Source organism: Alligator mississippiensis, chromosome 6 (assembly GCF_030867095.1).
Source record: "Alligator mississippiensis isolate rAllMis1 chromosome 6, rAllMis1, whole genome shotgun sequence".
NCBI classification, from domain to species: Eukaryota; Metazoa; Chordata; order Crocodylia; family Alligatoridae; genus Alligator; species Alligator mississippiensis.
In genome coordinates, this window is record NC_081829.1 from 68,566,160 (window position 1) to 68,586,794 (window position 20,635).

General features: G+C 47.9%; 1 protein-coding gene across 10 annotated transcripts in view; it reads left to right on the plus strand.

Annotated features, from left to right (window-relative positions):
* The window catches only part of PCGF5 (polycomb group ring finger 5), a 114,752-nt gene that overhangs the window by 59,309 nt on the left and 34,808 nt on the right, over nt 1-20,635 (plus strand). For all 10 annotated transcript variants that reach the window (XR_009463075.1, XR_009463073.1, XR_009463076.1 and 7 more), the window contains one exon: nt 230-491. Coding sequence is in view for 6 of the 10 variants with exons in the window: in XM_059729961.1 (XP_059585944.1) it covers nt 380-491 (112 nt within the window). In the remaining 4 variants the exon portion in view is untranslated. The remainder of the gene's footprint in view (nt 1-229; nt 492-20,635) is intronic.

Genomic DNA, 20,635 nt, shown 5'->3' on the forward strand with positions numbered 1-20,635 from the left:
TGCGCCCCCTCCGGCCCCCGGGCCGCGGCGTGCGGCCTGCCCGCCTCCTGTCTCCCGCCTCTGCGGGGGAGCGGCGGCCCCTGCACCTGTCGGCCGGGGCCGGGGCCGGGGCCGGGGCCGGGCTGTGCGCGCCGGGCGCGTTACATAAACCCGCGCTCCGGCCAAGTGTTGCGACACGACATGGCCCGGCCCGGCCGCGCTGACCGCTCTCCTCCCCGCTGTGCCGCAGGTATGGCCGCGCCTGGCCCCGCCGCCGAGCGGCCCGCGGGAGCGACGCCCTGCTGATCGGAGCGGCGGGATCGCCCCCCATGCCACGAGCGGCGCAGCAGCCCTGGTGAAGCCCGGCCCGACGCTGCCGCCCGGCCCGCCCGCCCCACGGATGGCTGCGCAGAGGAAGCACTTGGTGAAAGACTTCAACCCCCACATCACCTGTTACATCTGCAAAGGCTATCTCATCAAGCCCACCACTGTCACCGAGTGCCTCCACACCTGTGAGTCCTGGGCCAGCCACCGCTGGGGGCGCAGCCGCTCTCTTCCTTTTTCTTTTCCTTTCTTTTAAAAAAAATTTTTTTTGGGGGGTAGCCAAAGGTTGTGTCTGTGAGAATCTGTTCCATACTGGGTATTTCCAAAGGGCTCGCCAGCTTCTGACCGGGCGCAGTGAGGAGCAGGGGGTCCAGCCTGCCTCTTTCGTAACAGGATGGTTGGCGCCTCACATGGCTGGAGCCCCCCTGAGACTCCTCAGGGACCGGCAGACAAGCAACAGCATCTTATAAATAGGGTCAGGATCAGCACAGCCTTTACCACTCACCAGGTTGTTCCTGTGGGAGGCTTGTTGAGACATTTCTAACCCCTCCTCGCTCTTGCCTTACATCTAGGTAGGGACCATGATGGTGAGTTTCCTTCCTGGGAAAGTAAGGAGTTGGAAACATTGAGTGGCTCTCTGCTAGAATTAAGTCTTTTCTTTTTGCAGGCATGGGTTTTTGATTGTGTCCATATAGTATATAAACAATAATTGTATTTGGATTCAGTATCCAAACTGCCTGCCCCCTTTACTTCAGTTAGGAGGGTCTTGCTGCACTGAACCAGTCATGCTGGGGAATGTCAGGTTTGAACTTTTTTGTTTCAGTTCTTAAAGCTTTCTTGTATGTTGCTTGTCCTACCAAAAGGCCTGCCTGCCTCTTGAGTTAGCTCAGCATGGCAGAAATTTATCAAGAAACCAATTTCCCCTCATTAGCTCTGTCCCTGAACAAAAGTGAAAGACTTGTGAGAGATTATTCAAGTTGTCTTGCATCTATTCAGAAGACATGCTTTCAGCCCACATTTCAAGCAGTACGGCACATGTGTCATTTTAAACACATGAGTAATTCTGTCAAGTCAGTGGGATTACTTGCATGAGTAACCTTTGCATAAATGTTTACAAGTTTGTCACTAAAACTTTAAGGTAAGTGCACATATGCAGCTTTTGCATAGCAAGCCATTTATTCTCACCGCTACAATATTTAGCAACTTTACAGGTAAAATTAGAATTCTGGGGGGAAAAAAAATAGGAGCCATTTATTTTGTGGTAGATTTTCTATTTGTCAGCCACAGCTAACAGATTTGATCAAACCTCTGAGGTCCCTATGCTAGGGTTTTCTTCATTTTCTTTGCAGCATTGTTCTCTTTAATTATGATTGTCTTTATTAATTTGCAGGACCTGGTGATGCACCCTGGCAAATCTAGTGTGGAATGACAAAGAGAGCTAAAATGTATAATTTGGAAAAATGGTCTTTTATTGTGAACACCGTAGTTTAGGGTTGTGACCATAGTTTTATTTGAACCCTCTCTTTTTACTTTAAGCATAAAGTTAATGAAAGTTCTTTTGGACGACAGGTTTCCATGTCTGATGTCAGCCAAGGGATTCAAGGCTTTTGGCTTTTTTGTTTGCCTTTTTGAGTGTTTTGGTAGATGGTTTCTTTTCTTTGTTAGGGGAAATTTCAGGAAAAGTAACTTTTAAAATACAAGGAATATTATTTTTTCTCTCTTAAACATCTTTCCCTTGCAATAAATAACTTAGTATAAGGGAACTTTAACATTTAAAACCTTTTATGCAGTTAGTTGAACTAGAAAAAGCGGTCTAAATTTGGAGCAAAAAATTGAAAATCATTAGATCGGAAAAGAGTTCAGACTAGCAAAAATAATTTTTTATAGTGCACTTCTGTTAGGTTTTCAGGTTTATTAATAAAAATAGTATTTTTGCCCCATAGTAGAACCATAATAACAAGAAAGTATGCTTTGGTTTCTTCAACAAAATATCTGTTTCTTTTCTTTGTTTTTAATATTGCAGTTTTTTATGGTGAAGTTTCTTGGGGTCCTTATAGTTGCAAAGGATTTATGGGCCTCAAAGCCTTTTGCAAGATTGGAAATTAGCCAGACTTCCTTTAAAGAAATCTTGGTAGAGAGAATGTGGAACTCTTTGAAGGACTAAAACGAAACTGAAACATTTAAGTTTACTTGACATTAAACCAGTGTGGTGCTTTACCTTTTGGCTCCATGGGTCAGATGAATGGCTCGGGGCTGGTCTGTGAACCAGATCAGGCCCTGGGCACCAGGATTGGGCCGTGAACCACACTCCACAAATGATCCTGTGCCACCTCCACTAGCTAGGGGCACAGAAATTGGACAGCACCAGGATTTGGCTTCACAACACCTCCACTTAGCCCAGTGCATTGGGATTTGACCCAGCGCACCAGGATCAGATCCCACGCTGCCTCTGCAAGGCCTTGCAGTAGTGAGCAGGATCATGTTATTGAGCCAATGGGGCTCCCTGCAGTTTCAGAAATTTGGCTGCCACTGCCCTCCCACTGCCAAATCTTTAGACCCTTAGGGATCCCCACAGGCTGCATAATGTGGCTCTGAGGGCTGGATCTGGCCTATGGGCTACAGGTTGAGCACTTCTGTATTAAAGTATTACATGCATAATAAAAGACCATTTGTATGGGGCTCAATTCTGGAAGATGTTCTAATCATTATTATATACTATTGACTATACTTGGAGAAGGTTTAAATTTCTTTTTAATGTTACTAGCATTTTAAAACCATCTCAGTCACATCCAAAGTATTATCTCCTAATAATTGTTCTTTGCACCTGCTTTGAATAATCATGTACCAGATTTCAAGTAATTATTTTTTATATATGATCTAAATCAGTTGATGATGTTAACTTGGCAAACAGGGTAAAAAGGTGAACTGATAAACATGGTCTCCAGTTATTATACAGAGTAGTTAATATAAGTTGGCAATTTCGAATTTGTTTTAGTAAAGTAGTGAAAAAGTGCCATGAATTCTTCCTGTAAACAAGGTGTTGGGGCTTTGGAGCGTATTGGACCAATAGTCCTAAGAAATTAAATCTACTCTTTACCAGCAGAACAACAGAAGTTTAGATACCAGCTATTCAATATTTCTTGAACTTCCCTCTCCCTGTTTTGGAGGGACTACTTTTAGTAGTTACAAAATAATTCACTGTTCATATTTATTTAGTGCTTGGCTTGTTCTTAATGCTACCAACAAGTATTTTGTAATATGAATTAAGACTACCAATATTTCGTATGCCCTGCTAAACAGCCAAAGAAGGCAAGATGCAAGGGTGATGTTGATCTCACCAGAAAAATCCTTGCCTCTCATTTCCTGGTCCATCACAGCTTCTACATCACTCCAACACTACCAAAGGCAGCAAGGATTTTTAATCACTATGGACTCAAGAAAACTGGATGTGAAGTAGAGGCTGAAAGAAGTAAAGTTCCAGGTTTCATAACCCATCCCTTTAGCCACACAGTCCTCCAGTGGAGTATGTACTTAATAATTCTAAAAGAATATTAAAAAACAAACAACTTACCATACTAACACACATTAAGCTGTCTATAATCTTGGCTGCATCTAATAGGTGAATGATTAAAGCTATGTTTTTCACTATTTTTTTTCTGGCAAAATGACAACTTGTCAGCAATGACATAATTTGTTATGTATGTATCGGGAGACAAGGTTCTCTGGGTGAATCTGATATCTTTTATTAGACCAACTTGTGGGGAGAAGTGGACACGCCGGAGGGCAGGGAACAACTACAAGCAGACCTGGACAGGTTGGACGTATGGGCAGAAAACAACAGAATGCAATTCAACAAGGAGAAATGCAAAGTGCTGCACCTAGGGAGGAAAAATGTCCAGCATACCTACTGCCTAGGAAATGACCTGCTTGGTGGAATGGAAGCGGAAAGGGATCTTGGAGTCCTAGTGGACTCCAAGATGAGCATGAGTTGGCAGTGTGACGAAGCCATCAGAAAAGCCAATGGCACTTTATTGTGCATCAGCAGATGCATGACGAACAGATCCAAGGAGGTGATACTTCCCCTCTATCAGGCGCTGGTCAGACCGCAGTTGGAATACTGCATGCAGTTTTGGGCGCCACACTTCAAGAGGGATGTGGATAACCTGGAGGGGGTCCAGAGAAGGGCCACTCATATGGTTAAGGGCTTGCAGGCCAAGCCCTATGAGGAGAGACTGGGGCACCTGGACCTCTTCAGCCTCCGCAAGAGAAGGTTGAGAGGCGACCTTGTGGCTGCCTATAAGTTCATCACGGGGGCACAGAAGGGAATTGGTAAGGTTTTATTCATCAAAGCGCCCCTGGGGGTTACAAGAAATAATGGCCACAAGCTAGCAGAGAGCAGATTTAGACTGGACATTAGGAGGAACTTCTTCACAGTTCGAGTGGCCAAGGTCTGGAATGGGCTCCCAAGGGAGGTGGTGCTCTCCCCTACCCTGGGGGTCTTCAAGAGGAGGTTAGATAAGCATCTAGCTGGGGTCATCTGAACCCAGCACTCTTTCCTGCCTATGCAGGGAGTTGGACTCGATGATCTATTGCAGTCCCTTCCGACCCTAGCATCTATGAACTTAAATAGTTGGAAAACAATTTTTAAGCAAGCTTTTGGGTTCAAAAACCCTTCGTTGGGCTGGGGAAGTTTCAGCAGTTGGTGTGTGCTTTTCCTGGATGGAATGAAAAGTAAAGAAGCCAGAGGCTGGGCTGCTATGCATACAAAATTGGCAGTCAGTGAAGATGTAGACTGAGGAGTCAATGGGTAAGAGACAGACTGGGTGGGTGGGGAGAGAAGGGGGATGAATAATGGAGAAGTACCTGGGGAGTCAGATGTCAGGCAGGTTATAATGTGTCATAAATCCAATCTCTATATTTAGTCCATGATTTTTAGTATGCAGGAGGTTGATGAAGTAGAGTTCATAGGCTCATGTATCTTGTATGCATATTGCCTATCTTATGCATCTGCCCATGATAGCTGACTGCCTATCTTGTATACATACCAGCCCAGCCTCTGGCTGCTTTACTTTTCATTCCATCCAGGAAGAGCACACACCAACTGCTGAAACTTTCTCAGCCTGACAAAGGGTTTTTGAACCCGCAAGCTTGCTTAAAAATTGTTTTCCAGCTATTTAAGTTGGTCTAATAAAACATATCAGATTCACTCAAAGAACCTTGTCTGCCTATGTCCTTAGACCAACACAGCTACAACCTACACCCTTATGTATATATCTGCACCTAAGAGTTTGCCTATTCCTGTTTGAGTGTATTGTGGCAGTTGGCTCATAGTGCTGCAGCACCAGTCATCTGCTTCAAGGATTATGAGGGGGGTTTTCTAACAGTATTTCCATGTTCTTCTGCCTAGGGATATAGTGTCTTGTCCTTGTGGGGGGGAAGGTTACAAGTAGTTTTTTCACATCTGAAACTTCAGGTTCTTGCATTGTATGGAGTTTGTTGCTTGATGGTGTGGAAACAGAGCAGAACTGGTAGGAGTAGTCAGCACTCTGAGGTGGTATTGGACCATGAGGCAGATGCATATAAAGAGGCTATTCCCATTTGCTTTGCCAAAAAGAACCAGCAAGAAGGTGAACTCTGAGCTACACCAATTTGTGACAAATGGTTATCATAGTCTAAACTGAAACTGAGTGACTGAGGAACCTGTATATGACACCTTGCTTTTGAATTTCAGTGTGTATAGTTGACAACAGCACTACATTGCAAAACCATCCCTGTTAGTGCCACTCTACCTGTGGAAAACAGAGTCTTTATAGGAGTCTGGAGGCTGTCCAAGAACACTGACAAGTTCTCCCAGAGAGATTACTTCAGTGTGCGGGAGAACACATTGGGTGTATATTGCAGGAAAAGGTCTGTTGCCATAAGCATGTCCTTTTGATCCGTATCATCAAAAATACTAATATTACTATGATAATAGAGAACTTCACACATTGCCTACTCTGTAACTGTTGGGACTGTTGATGATGATCACTTTCGAGTTCTTTCAGCTCCATTAGCCCACAAGAATTTTTCAAGTCTTAATCATGTTACTTTAATCATGTAGGATATGATGCAACACAGAGAGTACTTCATGGAAATAAATGCTATTGTCTCTCAGCCCTCAAGTGCTGTTGTACCAACTGGGAGTTTTTAGGGACCCAGCCTACTAATTGGCTAATAATGCTAAATGCAGATGATGAGAATATTAATGAGTGGCACCTAAAATACTCCCTTAATCCCTCTTTGATATCTTGCAGTGCATCCAGGTCAGGGAAATAAAGTGTCATTATAAGAAAAAGTCTATCCACATAAACAATGATGCTGTTGAAGGAGGGAAGTACTAGCTTTATGCCAGTCCACACAGGGAAATGACCAGGGCCAGAACTTTCAAAAGTGCCTGCTTCTCATTGCAAATGTATAGCTAGGAATTGTAAGTGCTGTGAGTATTTTGACTCGTTCTACAAACAAAAATGTTGCATGCTAAACTAACTAGTTAGTCCCACTGCCAGCTCACAGCAGAACTCCATCCAAACTTCCTGGCTTCAGACAAACAACCTCAGCCCCTCCACCCTCTGGAACCTAAGTAAATTAGATGTGACTTGTGGTGTGTTCTAAAGTTCAGTGGACCTATCTTATTCTATATCAAGGTATAAGCAGGGTTCCAAAACAAAAAAATCCTTCGTGGTGGTATCTTGTTACCCATATTGCTTGTTTTTCAAACAAGGGAGCCCAGACCCAACAGGGCATAAAATGAGACTCTCCAAGCGACCATGGAGCCAGTGAACAGGGGCAGCAAACAGGGCAAGCACTTTGCATACAGTTCGCTGGGAGCAAGAGGGGAAAGGGAAAGAGAAGCCAGGCACAAGGCAGCAAATCCTGCCGCGTGAAGGTGAGTGATCCAGAGCTGCCGGTGCCTTTAGCTTGCTGAGTGTTTGTTTGGTGGGCTCTGTATGTTTGGGGCGTGCGCTCTGAGAAGTTGAGAGTGTTGCTAGCTACGTGATTGCTGTCTGTGCCTGCCCAAATATCTAACAAGGTGGCAGAGCCAGTACAGACCCAGCAAGGTGTAAAAGGAGACTCCCCAAGCGACCAGGCAGGCAGCAAAAAGGGCAAGCTGTTTGCTGGTCAGCTCACAGATCAGTTTGCTGCCCCCCCCCCCCCCCCACCTTGCCCTCTCCCCATTTTCCCTCCCCTCCCCTCCCCCCCCCCCCTGCATTTGAAGGGAGAGCCTTTCAGCTTGGTATGAAGAAGGAGAGGAAAAGGAACTCTGAGGCCAAGGAACAGTAAACAGGCCAGCTTTTAGTCATATTTGCTAGGGAAGGTGTGCTTGGAAGAAGGGAATAAAAAGAGTCAGATTAATAGACCCAGGGAAATAGCTGGAGGCTGTTGCAATACCAGAGCCACTGTTTCTGCTTGAATCTGTGAAGTTTTTGTCCAGCCAGGACCGCTTGCCACTGAGGCTTCCACCCAGGTCCAGGTTTTGCACTGTGGGGCCTGTGGCTTGCAGGTTTTTTCTGATGACAGGCAGATGGGAAAGTACCTGTAACAGTGCCTCCTTCTGGCTGTCTCAGGGAATAGGCAAGAGAGCTACAGGAGAAGGTGATGAGGCTCTGAAGCATCCTCTGCCATGAGGAGTTCATTGATTCAATGCTGGAGGAGACCTCCAGGACTAGAGGAAGAACTGCCAGAGGAAACACTAGAGAAGGGAGAGAACATGGACTCCCAGGAGAGTAGAAGCTTGTGACCTCTGGCAGCAAGCAGAAATCGTCATCTCCACCTGCAGCAGTTTGTCTAGAGAATGGATATGGAGCCCTAGCAACAGAGGATGAGCACATTCCATTGGTGGAGGAGGACAGGACAGGCCTTCCCAAGGTGGGAAGGATGGAAATCACCGCCACCAAGAAGAGGTGCTGGGTGGTGGTGGTTGGAGATTCTCTTCTGCAGAGGACCAAGGGAACCATCTGCCGACCTGACCTGTTGTCTTGGGAAGGCTGCTGCTTGCCCAGAGCCCAGATCAGATGTCATGGAGGGATTACTGAGACTCATCTGGTCCTCTGATGATTACCCCATGCTGCTCATCAATGTGGGCACCAATGATACTGCCAGGAGAGACCCCGAGCAGATCAAAAGTGACTACAGAGCTCTGAATGTAAGAGTGAAGGGGTCAGGGGCATGGGTGGTATTCTTTTCGATCCTTCCAGTCAAGGGAAAGAGCCCACGCAGGAGTGGGTGCATTGTGCAGATCAATGCCTGGCTGCACAGGTGTTGTCACCTGCAGGGATTTGGCTTCTTTGACCATGGGCTGTTCTAAGGATTGTTAAGAAGATATGGCATCCACCTGACGAAGAGAGGGAAGAGCATCTTTGCAGACAGGGTCACTAACCTAGTGAGGAGGGTTTTGAACCCGGTTCACCAGAGGATGGAGACGAAAGCCCTAAGGTAAGTGGGTGACCTGGAGGAAGAGCAAGCAGGAGAGGGCAACAGGGGAAGTGTTTTCATTCTTCCTGAGAAATTGGGGCAATCGACAAGTTACCTTAGGTGGATGTACACAAATGCAAGGAGTCTGGGAAACAAGGAAGAAGAATTGGAAGTACTTGCAGAATCAAGGAACTACATGATTGGAATAACAGACTTGGTGGGATAGCTTGCATGACTAAAGCAGTGTCATGGATGGTTATAAACTTCAGGAAGGACAGGCAGGGGAGAAGAGGATTTGCACTTCATGTAAAAGCCATATGATTGCTCAGAGCTCCGGTATGAAAGTAGAGATAGGCCTGTCAAAAGTCTCTGGGTTAGGGTCAGAGGAGACAGCAACAAGGGTGATGCTGTGGTGGGGGTCTGCTATAGACCAGGAGGAAGAAATGATGGATGAGGATTTCTTCAAACAGCTAGCAGAAGTTACCTGATCACAGGCCCTGGTTCTCATGGGGTAGTTCAATCACCCAGACATCTGTTGGGAGGGCAGTACAGCAGTGCACAGGCAATCCAGGAAGCTTGGGGAGTGGGGACAACTTCCTAGTGCAAGTGCTGGAGTGGCCCACTAGGGGCCATGCTCTTCTTGATCTGTTGCTCATGAACAGGGAAAAGTTGGTGGGGAATGTACTAGGAGATGGAACTTTGGGCAGCAGTGACCACAAGATGATTGCGTTCAGGATCCTGAGGAAAGGAAGGATGGAGAACAGCAAAGTAAGGACCCCGGACTTCAGAAAAGGAGACTTTGACTCACTTGGGGAACTCATGGGCGGGATCCCCTGGGAAGCCAGTCTGACAAGGAGAGGAGTCCAGAAGAGCTGGCTGTAGAAGCCTTACTGAAAGTGTAGGAACAAACCATCCCAACGTGCAGGAAGACTAGCAAGTATGGCCATGGCCGAAGACCAGCTTGGAGCTCTTTAGTACAGGTTTCCCTTGATTTATGCAGGCTCTTTATATGCAAATTTGCTCTTAAGCAGTTAATATATTTAGACATAAATTGTTACATGTGAGGTAAATTAGCTCTTTTACGATCAGCATAGGTGCTCAAACAGGTCGGTCTTTGGGGGAGGGGAAGGGGCCATGTCCCCACTCACGCCAGCCCCAACTGCAGCGGCCCCGGGAGTGGCTGGCACCAGTTGCCTGCAGCCACTGGGCTGCACCGTGTCCCAAACACCCTGGGGCTCTGCCAGTCCCCACTCACCTCAGCTCCTGCTCCAGCTTCCCCGGGAGCAGCTGATGCCAGCTCCCTGTAGCTGCTGGGCTGCACCATGCCCTGGTGCAGGCAGCTGGTGTTGGCTGCTCCCGGGGCTGCTCCAGTGCAGGCTGCGGTGAGTGCAGACAAGCGGAGCCCTGGGTGGTGTGCGGTGTGGCACTCACCCAGCCCTGGATGCAGCAGCCCTGGGAGCTGCCAGTGCCAGCTGCCTGTAGCCACTGGGCTGCACTGTGTCCCGACCCCCCCCCCCCCCCCCGAGGCTCTGCCTGTCTCCACTCATCCCAGCTCCTGCTGCACTGCCCCAGGAGCAGGCGATGCCAGCTCCCTGTAGCCGCTGGGCTGCACCATGCCTTGTTGCAGACAGCCTGCACTGGCAACTCCTGGGGCCACTGGGGCTGGGGTGAGTGCCACACCCCGCACTGCCCGGGGCCCCGCTTGTTCGCACTCACCCCAGCCCATGCTAGAAAGGCCCCCAGAGCAGCCAACATGGGAACCTGTCCCTATTTCTTACATTATAAAGTGGGTTTGCTTTATGCGGTGTCCATGTACTGCATAAATCGAGGAAAACCTGTAAACTAAATCACAACAAAGACGCTTATAAGAAGTAGAAACTTGACAAACAGCTAGGGAGGAGTATAAGAGTACTGCTCTGGCATGCAGGGATAAGATTAGGAAAGCCAAAGCACAATTGGAGTTGCAGCTAGCAAGGGATGGGAAGGGGAACAAGAAGGTTTTCTACAAGTATGTCAGGAACAGGAGGAAGGTCAGGGAAAGAGTATGGGTCCCTTCCTGAATGGGGGATGCAACCTAGTGATGGAAGATGCAGGAGGTGAAGTACTCAATGCTTTTTTCACCTCAGTGTTCACAGGCAAGGTCAGCTCCCAGACTACCACACCTGGCACAACAGTTTGGGGAGGAAGTGAGCAGTCAACAGTGGTGAAAGAACAAGTTGGGGGACTATGTAGAAAAGCTGGACACATACAAATCCATGGGGCCAGATGGGATGCACCCGAGAGCACAGGGATTTGGTTGATGTGATTACAGACCTGCTTGGCATCATCTTTGAAAATCCATGGCGATCAGGAGAGTTCCTGGTTAGCTGGAAAAGGGCAAATAGAGTGCCCATATTTAATTAAGATGAAAAGGAGGATCCAGGGAACTGCAGACCAGTCAGCCTCACCTCAGTCCCGGTAAAAATCATGGAGTAGGTCCTCAAGGAATCCATTTCTAAGCACATGGAGGAGGAGGGGATTAGGAACAGTCAGCATGGATTCACTAAGGGTAAGTCACTGCACTAAAGGACCTGGGGTTTACAGTGGACAAGAAGTTGAATATGAGTTAACAGTATGCCCTTGTTGCCAAGAAGGCTAACAGCATACTGGGCTTGGTAGGAGTATTGCCAGCAGGTCAAGGGAAATGATTCTTCCCCTCTTTTCAACATGGGTGAGGCTACATCTGGAGTACTGTATTCAGTTTTGGGCCCTCCACTACGGAAAGAATGTGGACAAACTGGAGAGGGGCCAACAGAGGGCAACAAAAATGGTGAGGGGGCTGGAGGCTCATGACTTGTGAGCAGGGACCCAAGTTTTTCATTTCCCACAGAAAAACAGACAAAAACACAGATTTTCCCCTTTACCTGAGGAAAACGCAGATTCCTCATTTTAACAGAGAAACCCATGGATTTTGCAGTTTTGCAAAGACCTATCTGTAGACTGGCAGATTTCCAGCCTGCAGGGACCTGGGAAGGAGTGGGAGGAGGGCAGTCAGGCAGCCTGGAAAGCAGGTCCCATAGGTTAGTTATGAGGGGGTAGAGAATTGAGGCCCCCATAGGGAGGGAGTTGGGCAGGGCTGGTGGCTGTTGCCAAGCAGGGGAGGGGCGGTGTGTGGCTTCCGGCCTGGGACTGCAGTGTGTGGCCACCAGGCCCCAGCAAAGAGTAGGACAGGGCTGTGGGTGGCTCGGCCGGGGGGTGAGACCAGCTTCCCGCCACTGCACACACTCCTGGGAGCTCAGGGGGGACCTGTGCCCCCAGCTCTGTGTGCTGAAGGGCCTTTCATTTTAATCATGGGTTGGGGCGGGGGGTATCAGAGAATTTGAGGTTTTTTATCAGGGAAAACCAGGATCCCTGCTTATGAGGAGAGGCTGAGGGAACTGGGTTTATTTAGTCTAGGAAAGAAGACCAAGAGGGGATGTGATAGCAGCCTTCAAGTACCTGAAGGAGGGTTCGAAAGAGGATGAAGCTACTGTTCTCAGTGGGGGCAGATGACAGAACAAGGAGCAATGGTCTCAAGTTGCAGCAGGGGAGGTTAAGGTTAGATATAAGGAGGAATTTTCTCACTAGGAGGTTAGTAAAACATTGGACCAGGTTACTCAGAGAGGTGGTGGAATCTCCATCCTTGGAGGTTTCTATGACGGCTAGACAAAGCCCTGGCTGGGACGATCTAGTTGGAGATAGTCCTGCTTTGAGACAGCGTTTCTCAAACTGTGGGTTACAACCCAAATGTGGATCCCAAGAATATATGAAAGGGTCACAAACAAACTTTAAAAATGGATTTTCCTTTAAAGGAGAAAAATGTGGGAAACCATGGGTTTTTCTTTGCAGACTGGCAGAGTTCCAGGCTTCAAGAGGCTGCTTGGGGCTCCCCATACCACACACGGACTAGGGGCTGGTGCCTGGGGGTGGGAGGCAAGGGGTTGGGAGTAAGAGGCTCTGGGTCGTAACTGACTATCAGTATTTATAAATGGGTCCTAGTACAAAAAAAGGTTGAGAACCCCTGGGCTAAGTGATCTCCTGAGGTCGCTTTCAACCCTAGTTTTCTGTGATTCTATGATTTATCGTTTGAGCATTTTGCTTGGTGCAGTTGTGTACCTAAGTAGGCATATATGCATTTAATTAAGTATGTAAGTGGAAGGTAGATGCCATGGGAGATTTTCCAAAAAAGTGATTTAGGTCTTCTGTTGTTTTTCTGTTTAAGCTGGATTTAAAGTAATAATTGGTCCTTTCATGAAATGCTGTATTGTATGTGCATAAGTGATTGACAAACAACTTTTATTTATGCTTTTGAACAAAATGACAGGTTTGTTAATGTTGCAGATTTTCTTTCAGGGATGCTTTTCTAAATAATAAGTTATTTTGGTGACTGAAGAATTAACATTGCTAGCTTAATAAAGCTAATTTTACAGAGAAGCTTTTCCCTGTATCAATTGTCTTGTTACTTTGCTGCGGATACAGGAACAGACAGGATAGAGCTGTTGGACTCGTGACAGTGAAGTTCTTCCCAGTGTTCCCTCCTTTGCCTCAGTGGAGTAAAGATGGGGTTGCCTTTGTAAAATGATTTACTCTGGTTCTGCATTTCCACCATTTCCTTGACTTTGGCTGGGTTTGATGGGAATGTGTTAGGGGTGCACCAATAAAGATTTTCTTGGCCAATACTGATGGCCGATTATTAAGCAGCCTATACCGATCCAATTACTGATATGTAGCCTCACGGCTTGCAGAGCAGCATCTGGCCAGTACGTTTTTTGGGGGGGGTGTGGGGGGGGGAAGCAGAGTGGAAGAGGATAGGGGTGTTGGGGGACAGATCTAGGCCCCCATGGTGAGGAAGGGAGTAGGGCTAGGTTTGTGGTAGGGGCAGGTGCTGCCCAGCCTGAAGGGGGGGTGGGGAGGACACAGGACAGAGCTGCAGGCAGCTCATCCCGGGGGGTGGGGTGAAGGAGGCAGCTCCCGCCACTGCACAGACTCCTGGGGGAGGCATTGGGGCGTGTCCCCTAGATTTGTGTGCAGTGTGAGGGCGGGCTGCCTGGTGCAGGCTGGGGGCTGGGCTGGGGCTGCACTCAAAGTGGGCGGAAACGGCAGTGGTGGTACTGGGAGAGGGGCTACAGGGTAGGCTACAGCCATCCCAGAATTTGCCATAGCCCCCCCTCTCAGCACCTTCACTTGCCCTGCTCACCTCGGGCACAGCCCCCAACGTGTAGCCTGCCCTTGCCCCACACACAAATGCAGGGGGTATATGCCCCCCATGCTTCCCCAAGGGTGCACACAGTGGCCAGGAGCTCTCCCCTCCTTCCCCACCCCCAACAAGCTGTTTGTGGCTCCATCCCATACCCTGCCCTTCCCTGGCTGGGCACTGCCTGCCCCTGCACCTGCCCCAGCCCCACTCCTTCCCTCACCATGGGGGCCTCAGTAAGCCCCCCTCAACCCCCACAGACTTACTGGCAGGAGGCTGCTCTCCAAGCTGTCAGGCTGCATTTCTGGCTGCATGCATGTGGCATTTATCAGTGACATGATCAGCTACACCGGTCAAAAAAAGGCAATTGCCAATAATGTAAATTTTCCTTTTATCAGTGCCAATACAGTATGGATTGACATATCGGTATGCCTATCGAATTTGGCCCATAGCACACAATATGTTGAAAATGTATTTTTGTAGAAATAGAAAATTGCGTGAAAAATATATATAATAAAAGCCGGCCACTTGTTCCAGGGAAAAAAATGTAATTAGAATTAATGATTAGACACCTTACTAATCAGCATTTTAGAAGCCTCTTTCCCTTCACTTGTACATCATTTTAGTTTCTTTAAGCTTAAACACATGTCTACATATATATGTGCACATATACTTACTATCAGTGATGTTTTATTCCTTTGGTGTTGATATGGGTAGCAGTACTGACATACTTTTATATATCTATTTAGGTGAGTGCAAAGATTTGGAGGTAGAACATCAGCTGCTACTTCTAGACAGTTCCTAATGGCAGCATAGTTATGGGTGAAAAAGCAAAAGTTATTCTAGATAATATCAATAATAATTTACAGTTCAGTATTTTTTCCAACTGTATAAGCTGTCCTAGTGTTTTAAGCTAGTTGCATGAAATTTTAGTCAAACTGTTTTGGGGTTGTTTTTTTTTTCTTTGCAGGGAATATGCACAAGGATGAGCAATTTATTTGGGCCTGAGGGCCACTTAGGGAGTTTTCACAGATTTCATACACATTAGGGCTGGAAGGAACCTCGGAAGATCATTGTGTCCAGCCCCCTGTCCCAGCGGCAGGAAGTCAGCTGGGTGCATAGGATTCCAGCAAGATAAACATCCAAATTTCTCTTGAAGGTGTTCAAAGTAAGTGCTCGAACTACATCCGATGGCGGACTATTCCAGACCTTAAGGGCTTGGACAGTAAAGAAAATCTTCCTTATGTCCAGTCTGAAACAGTCTTGCAGGAGTATATAACCATACGACCTTGTCATCCCTTGGGGTGCTCTGGTGAACAAACGTTCCCCCAGATCCTGATGGTCACCTCTGATAAACTTATAGGTGGCCATCAGATCACCCCTGAGATTGTGCTTTTCCAGTCTGAAGAGTCCCATGGCTCTCAGCCTGTTGTTGTGAAGTCTGTTTTCCTGATCATGTGCATGGCTGTTCTCTGGACTCTCTCAAGCTTCTCCACATCCTTTTTGAATTGTGGAACCCAAAACTGGATGCAGTACTCCAGCTGTGGCCTCACCAAGGCCGAGTACAATGGAAGAATGACATCCTGGGATTTGCTTGAGAAGCATCTATGGATGTAAGCCAGTGTTTTGCTCACTTTACTAGCTGCAGCATCACACTGAAGGCTCATGTTCATCTTGTGGTCAGTCATGACCCCCAAGTCCCTCTCATCCGTAGTACTAACCAGCGTAGCACTACCGAGCCTATAAGCATGCTGCAGGTTTTTCTTCCCAAGGTGGAGAACCTTGCATTTTTTGGTGTTAAACACCATTAGGTTCTCGCCCGCCCATTTCCTAAGCCTGTCAAGGTCAGCCTGGATTGCTGTCCTGTCCCCAGGTGTGGATGATTTACCCCAAAGTTTGGTGTTGTCAGCGAACTTGGCCAGTCCACTTCTGACTCCAATGACCACATCATTAATGAAGATGTAGAACAATATAGGTCCAAAGACAGAGCCTTGAGGGTCCCTACTGGTCACAGGGCACCATGATGATTGACTTCTGTCAACCACCACGCTCTGGGTCCAACCACGGAGCCAATATCTTAGCCAGGAATAAGATTGTTGCAGGTAGGTCTTGCTTGACCAAACCTGTGCTGGCTATCCCTCAGGATGTTGCCACTGGCCAGTCCATTAAGAATGGCCTCTTTGATAATCTTTTTTAAGACCTTCCCCGGAATAGAGGTCAGGCTGATGGGCCTGTAGTTTGCCAGATCTACTTTTCTCCCTTGCTTGAAGGTAGGCACCACATTGGCCTTCTTCCAGTTTTCGGGCACTTCACCAGAGTGCCAGGAGCTCTCGAACATCCATGCCAGGGGCTGAGCTATGATGTTAGCCAGTTCCTTGAGTACCCTGGGGTGTAGATTATCAGGGCCGACTGATTTGAAGGTGTCCAGCCTCTCAAGGTGTTCCTTCATGAGGTCAGCATTGTTGGAGGGCAAGGAATCTCCCTCACCCGGGCCTCCCTGTCCCATGATGGGCAGGGGCATCCCATGGGACTTGTGAAAGACCAATGCAAAGTACTCATTTAGTAAGTTGGCTTTTTCCTGGGCATCAGTTGGCAATTGTCCCATCTGGTTTTGCAGGGGTCCAATGTTGCTCTTGCTTTTCTTCCGGCTCCCCACATATCTAAAAAAGGATTTTTTATTGTCCTTGATACTTGTAGCTAGTTGGAGTTCAGTTGCAGCCTTGGCTTTCCTGGTTTGCTCCCTGCAGGTCCGGACCAGTGCAGAGTATTCCTCCTTGGAGGTGGATCCCGTCCTCCATCCTTTGGAGGTCTTTCTTTTTAGATGCAGGATTTCCGCTAGTTCCTTGCTGAGCCAAGGGGGCTGCTGTGCCCTTTTGCTGGCTTTCCTCCAAGAAGGAATAGACTTAGCTTGTGCATCTAGGATCACTCACTCCCTTGAGGAGCAACCACTCTTCCTGAACTCCCCTCCCCTTGGTGTCGTGGTCCCTTAGGGCCTCACCGATGAGCCTCCTGAGCTTGTCGAAGTCAGCTTTCTTGAAGTCAAAGACTTCTGTATTGCTGCCTGACTTGCCAGCTTTTCGGCAGATGGTGAAGGTGATCAGTTTGTGGTTGCTGTCACCCAGCTTCCTTTTGATTATTAGGTCGCTGATTAGGTCATCCCCAGTTGCCAGTACCAGGTTGAGCAGCGCTTTACCTCTCGTTGGTCCGTAGACTCCTTGGATCAGAGCTCATCCACGCACATGAGGAAGCTTTGCAACCACTCAGATTTGGCCAAACACTCTTCCCACAAGATGTCTGGTGAACTGTCATGGGCTGGCTCAGTACCCCTCTCCCCAACAGCTCTCCAAAACTCTTAAGTGGCTCTGATCTGTGCTCATCTGAGAGCGGGACTGGTGGCTGAGGGTGGGATTGCAGGCCATGGCAGTGTGGGTCAGAGCTGCGATCCATTGCCTGCAGAGCCAGTCCCATCATAGAGTTGTACATACAGTGTATCAGCAGCTCTGGCCCGGGCCCCAGCCCCACGCTGTCACCACACCACAATCCTGCCCTGTGATCCCAGCCCAGCTTATCTGTGGTCCCATCCCATCTACCTAGTTGCATGCCCTGCCTGCACAGGTCTTGCCCCCCCATGATGGATGGGCCTGGATGCCCAGGCAGCGGGGCTGGGGCTAGCAGCAACCTGAAGGAGCTGCTGGGAAGCATGTCCAGCCACTATGCCAACCCAGCCCCACTGCATGCCTGAGGGCAGCAGGACTTGCCACATCTGCCAAGGCCCAGGTTGTGCCCCTGAACAGGGTGGAGATGAGGAACGCACCGCTGGAACTCTGCCAACCTGCAAGGGGAACGCACAGTTTCCCACATTTTTCTCCTCTAAAGGAGAGTCCATTTTTAAAGAATCTACTTTTGGGTTGTGACGCACAGGTTGAGAAATGCTGGTCTAGGAGGACTGAAGGTCTCCTTTGCAGCTCCATTACCATACAAAACACATTCTCCAATGTAGTATATGGCGAAGCAAATGACTGGATTTTTCCAACTATGAATATTGCTAACAAATTGCAAGCAAAGTTTATCCCGTCTCGAAAGAAAGGCAGCAAAAGGGCACAGCAGTCCCCTTGGCTCTCCAGGGAACTAGCAGACCTCCTGCGTCTTAAAAGGAAGACCTACAAAGGATGGAGGACTGGAGCCACCACCATGGAGGAATACTCTGCTCTGATCTGGACCTGCAGAGAGCAAACCAGGAAAGCCAAGGCTGCGATGGAATTCCAGCTAGCTACAAATATCAAGGACTATTAAAAGTCATTTTTAATGTATGTGGGGAGCCGGAGGAAAAGCAAGGGCAACATTGAGCCCCTGCTAAACCAGATGGGACAACTGACAACTGATGCCCATGAAAAAGCAAACTTGCTAAATAGGTACTGTGTGTCAGTTTTTCACCCGTCCCATGGGATGTCCCTGCCCACTGTGGGTCAAGGATGCCCAGGTGAGGGAGATTCCTTACCCTCCATCAGTGCTGACCTAGTGAAGGAACACCTTGACAGACTGCATACCTTCAAGTCAGCCAGCCCTGACGGTTTACACCCAAGGGTGCGCAAGGAGCTGGCTAGCATCATAGCTCAGCTCCTGGCACAGATCTTTGAGAACTGGTGCTCTGGTGAAGGCATGACATTGGCCTTCTTCCAATAATCGGGCACTATCTTTAAAAAAGGAAGGAAAGTAGATCCCGCAAACTACAGGCCCATCAGCCTGACCTCTATCCTGGGGAAGGTCTTAGAAAAGATTATCATCCTTAACAGACTAGCTGACGGCAATATCCTGAGGGATACCTAGCATGGGTTTGTTGTGGGTAGGTCTTGCTTGACCAATCTCATTTCCTTTTATGACCAGGTGACCTATCACCTGGACAAGGGGGAAGAGATTGATATCATATATCTTGACTTTAAAAAAGCCTTTGATCTGGTATCCCACAATCACCTCTTGGCAAAACTGGCTAACCGCAGCCTCGACCTCACCACTGGGTGAGGTCCGCTGGCTGGGGAACTGGCTCTGCAGCAGGACCCAGAGTGTGGTGGTTGACGGATGTCAGTCATCGTGGTGCCCTGTGACTAGTGGGGTCCCTCAAGACTCTGTCTTAGGGCCTACACGCTTTAACATCTTCAATGATGTAGACATTGGTGTCAGCAGCGGGGTGGCCAAGTTCACCGATGACACCAAACTCTGGGGTAAAGCATCCACAATAGAAGACAAGAGGATGATCCAGGCAGATCTTGACAGGCTCATGAAATGAGCTGATGAGTACCTGATGGTGTTTAACACCGAAAAATTCAAGGTTCTCCACCTTGGGAAGAAAAACCTGCAGCATGCGTATAGGCTTGGCAGTGATATGCTGGTCACCACTACAGATGAAAGGGACTTGTGGGTCATGATTGACCACAAGATGAACATGAGCCTTCAATGTGATGCTGCAGCTAGTAAAGCGAGCAAAACACTGGCTTGCATCCATAGATGCTTCTCAAGCAAATCCCAGGACGTCCTTCTCCCATTGTATTTGGCCTTGGTGAGGCTGCAGCTGGAGTACTGCGTCCAGTTTTGGGCCCCACAATTCAAAAAGGATGTGGAGAAGCTTGAGAGAGTGCAGAGGAGAGCCACGCGCATGATCAGAGGTCAGGAAAACAGACCTTATGGTGAGAGGCTGAGAGCCATGGAACTCTTCAGCCTGGAAAATCACAGGCTCAGGGGTGATCTGGTGTCCACCTACAAGTTTATCAGGGCTGTTCACCAGGATCTGGGGGAACGTGTGTTCCCCAGAGCACCCCAAGGTATGACAAGATTGAACGGTCACAAAGTCCACCACGACCGATTCAGGTTGGACATAAGGAAGAACTTATTTACTGTCCATTCCCGCAAAGTTTGGAATAGACTCCTGCCGGAGGTGGTTCAAGCACCCACTTTGAACGCCTTCAAGTCGCATTTGGATGTTTATCTTGCTGGGATCCTATGATCCCTGCTGACTTCCTGCCCCTGGGGCAAGGGGCTGGACTCGATCCTTCGGGGTCCCTTCCAGCCCGAATGTCTATGAAATCTATGAAAATAAAAAACAGCACAGCATACATCTGGATATAATTTTATGATTCAAGCAGAAATAAGCAGGCTTTTACAACTTAGAATCTATGCATCTTAAAATTCTACGTTTTTTGTAACTGGTGGCCAGCCAGGTAAGGGAGTTTTATCTGAAGTGAGAGAATAATTTCTAAGGGGTGCTGGATCTTTGTTATGCCTGCAGACAGGAGTATTGGCAAAGGATGACAGAGGAAGTCATCTCAGAGCACTGAGCCCCCTTTTTATCCCCTTCCTTAAACTAAGGCTTATAGCATGACTTGATGAAAATTTTTTGACATATTTGGTCAGAAAGGAAATGTAATTGTGTCTTCCTGTTGGTTGAATTACATCACACTGACCTGAACCCTTAATAAAGATTTGATGTCTTAAGACTGGCTAGTCTTTTCTGAAAAAATTAGGCTCATTTGGCCTTGCTTAATACACCCAAAGGCCTACTAAAGCTACTGTAATGCGAGGCAAAAGAATGCAAACTCAACACAAGAATCTACACTATTCCCAATGACATTTACAGTGGTCATTGTCCTGTTTGCTTAGGAAAAGCCATTTTTCAGT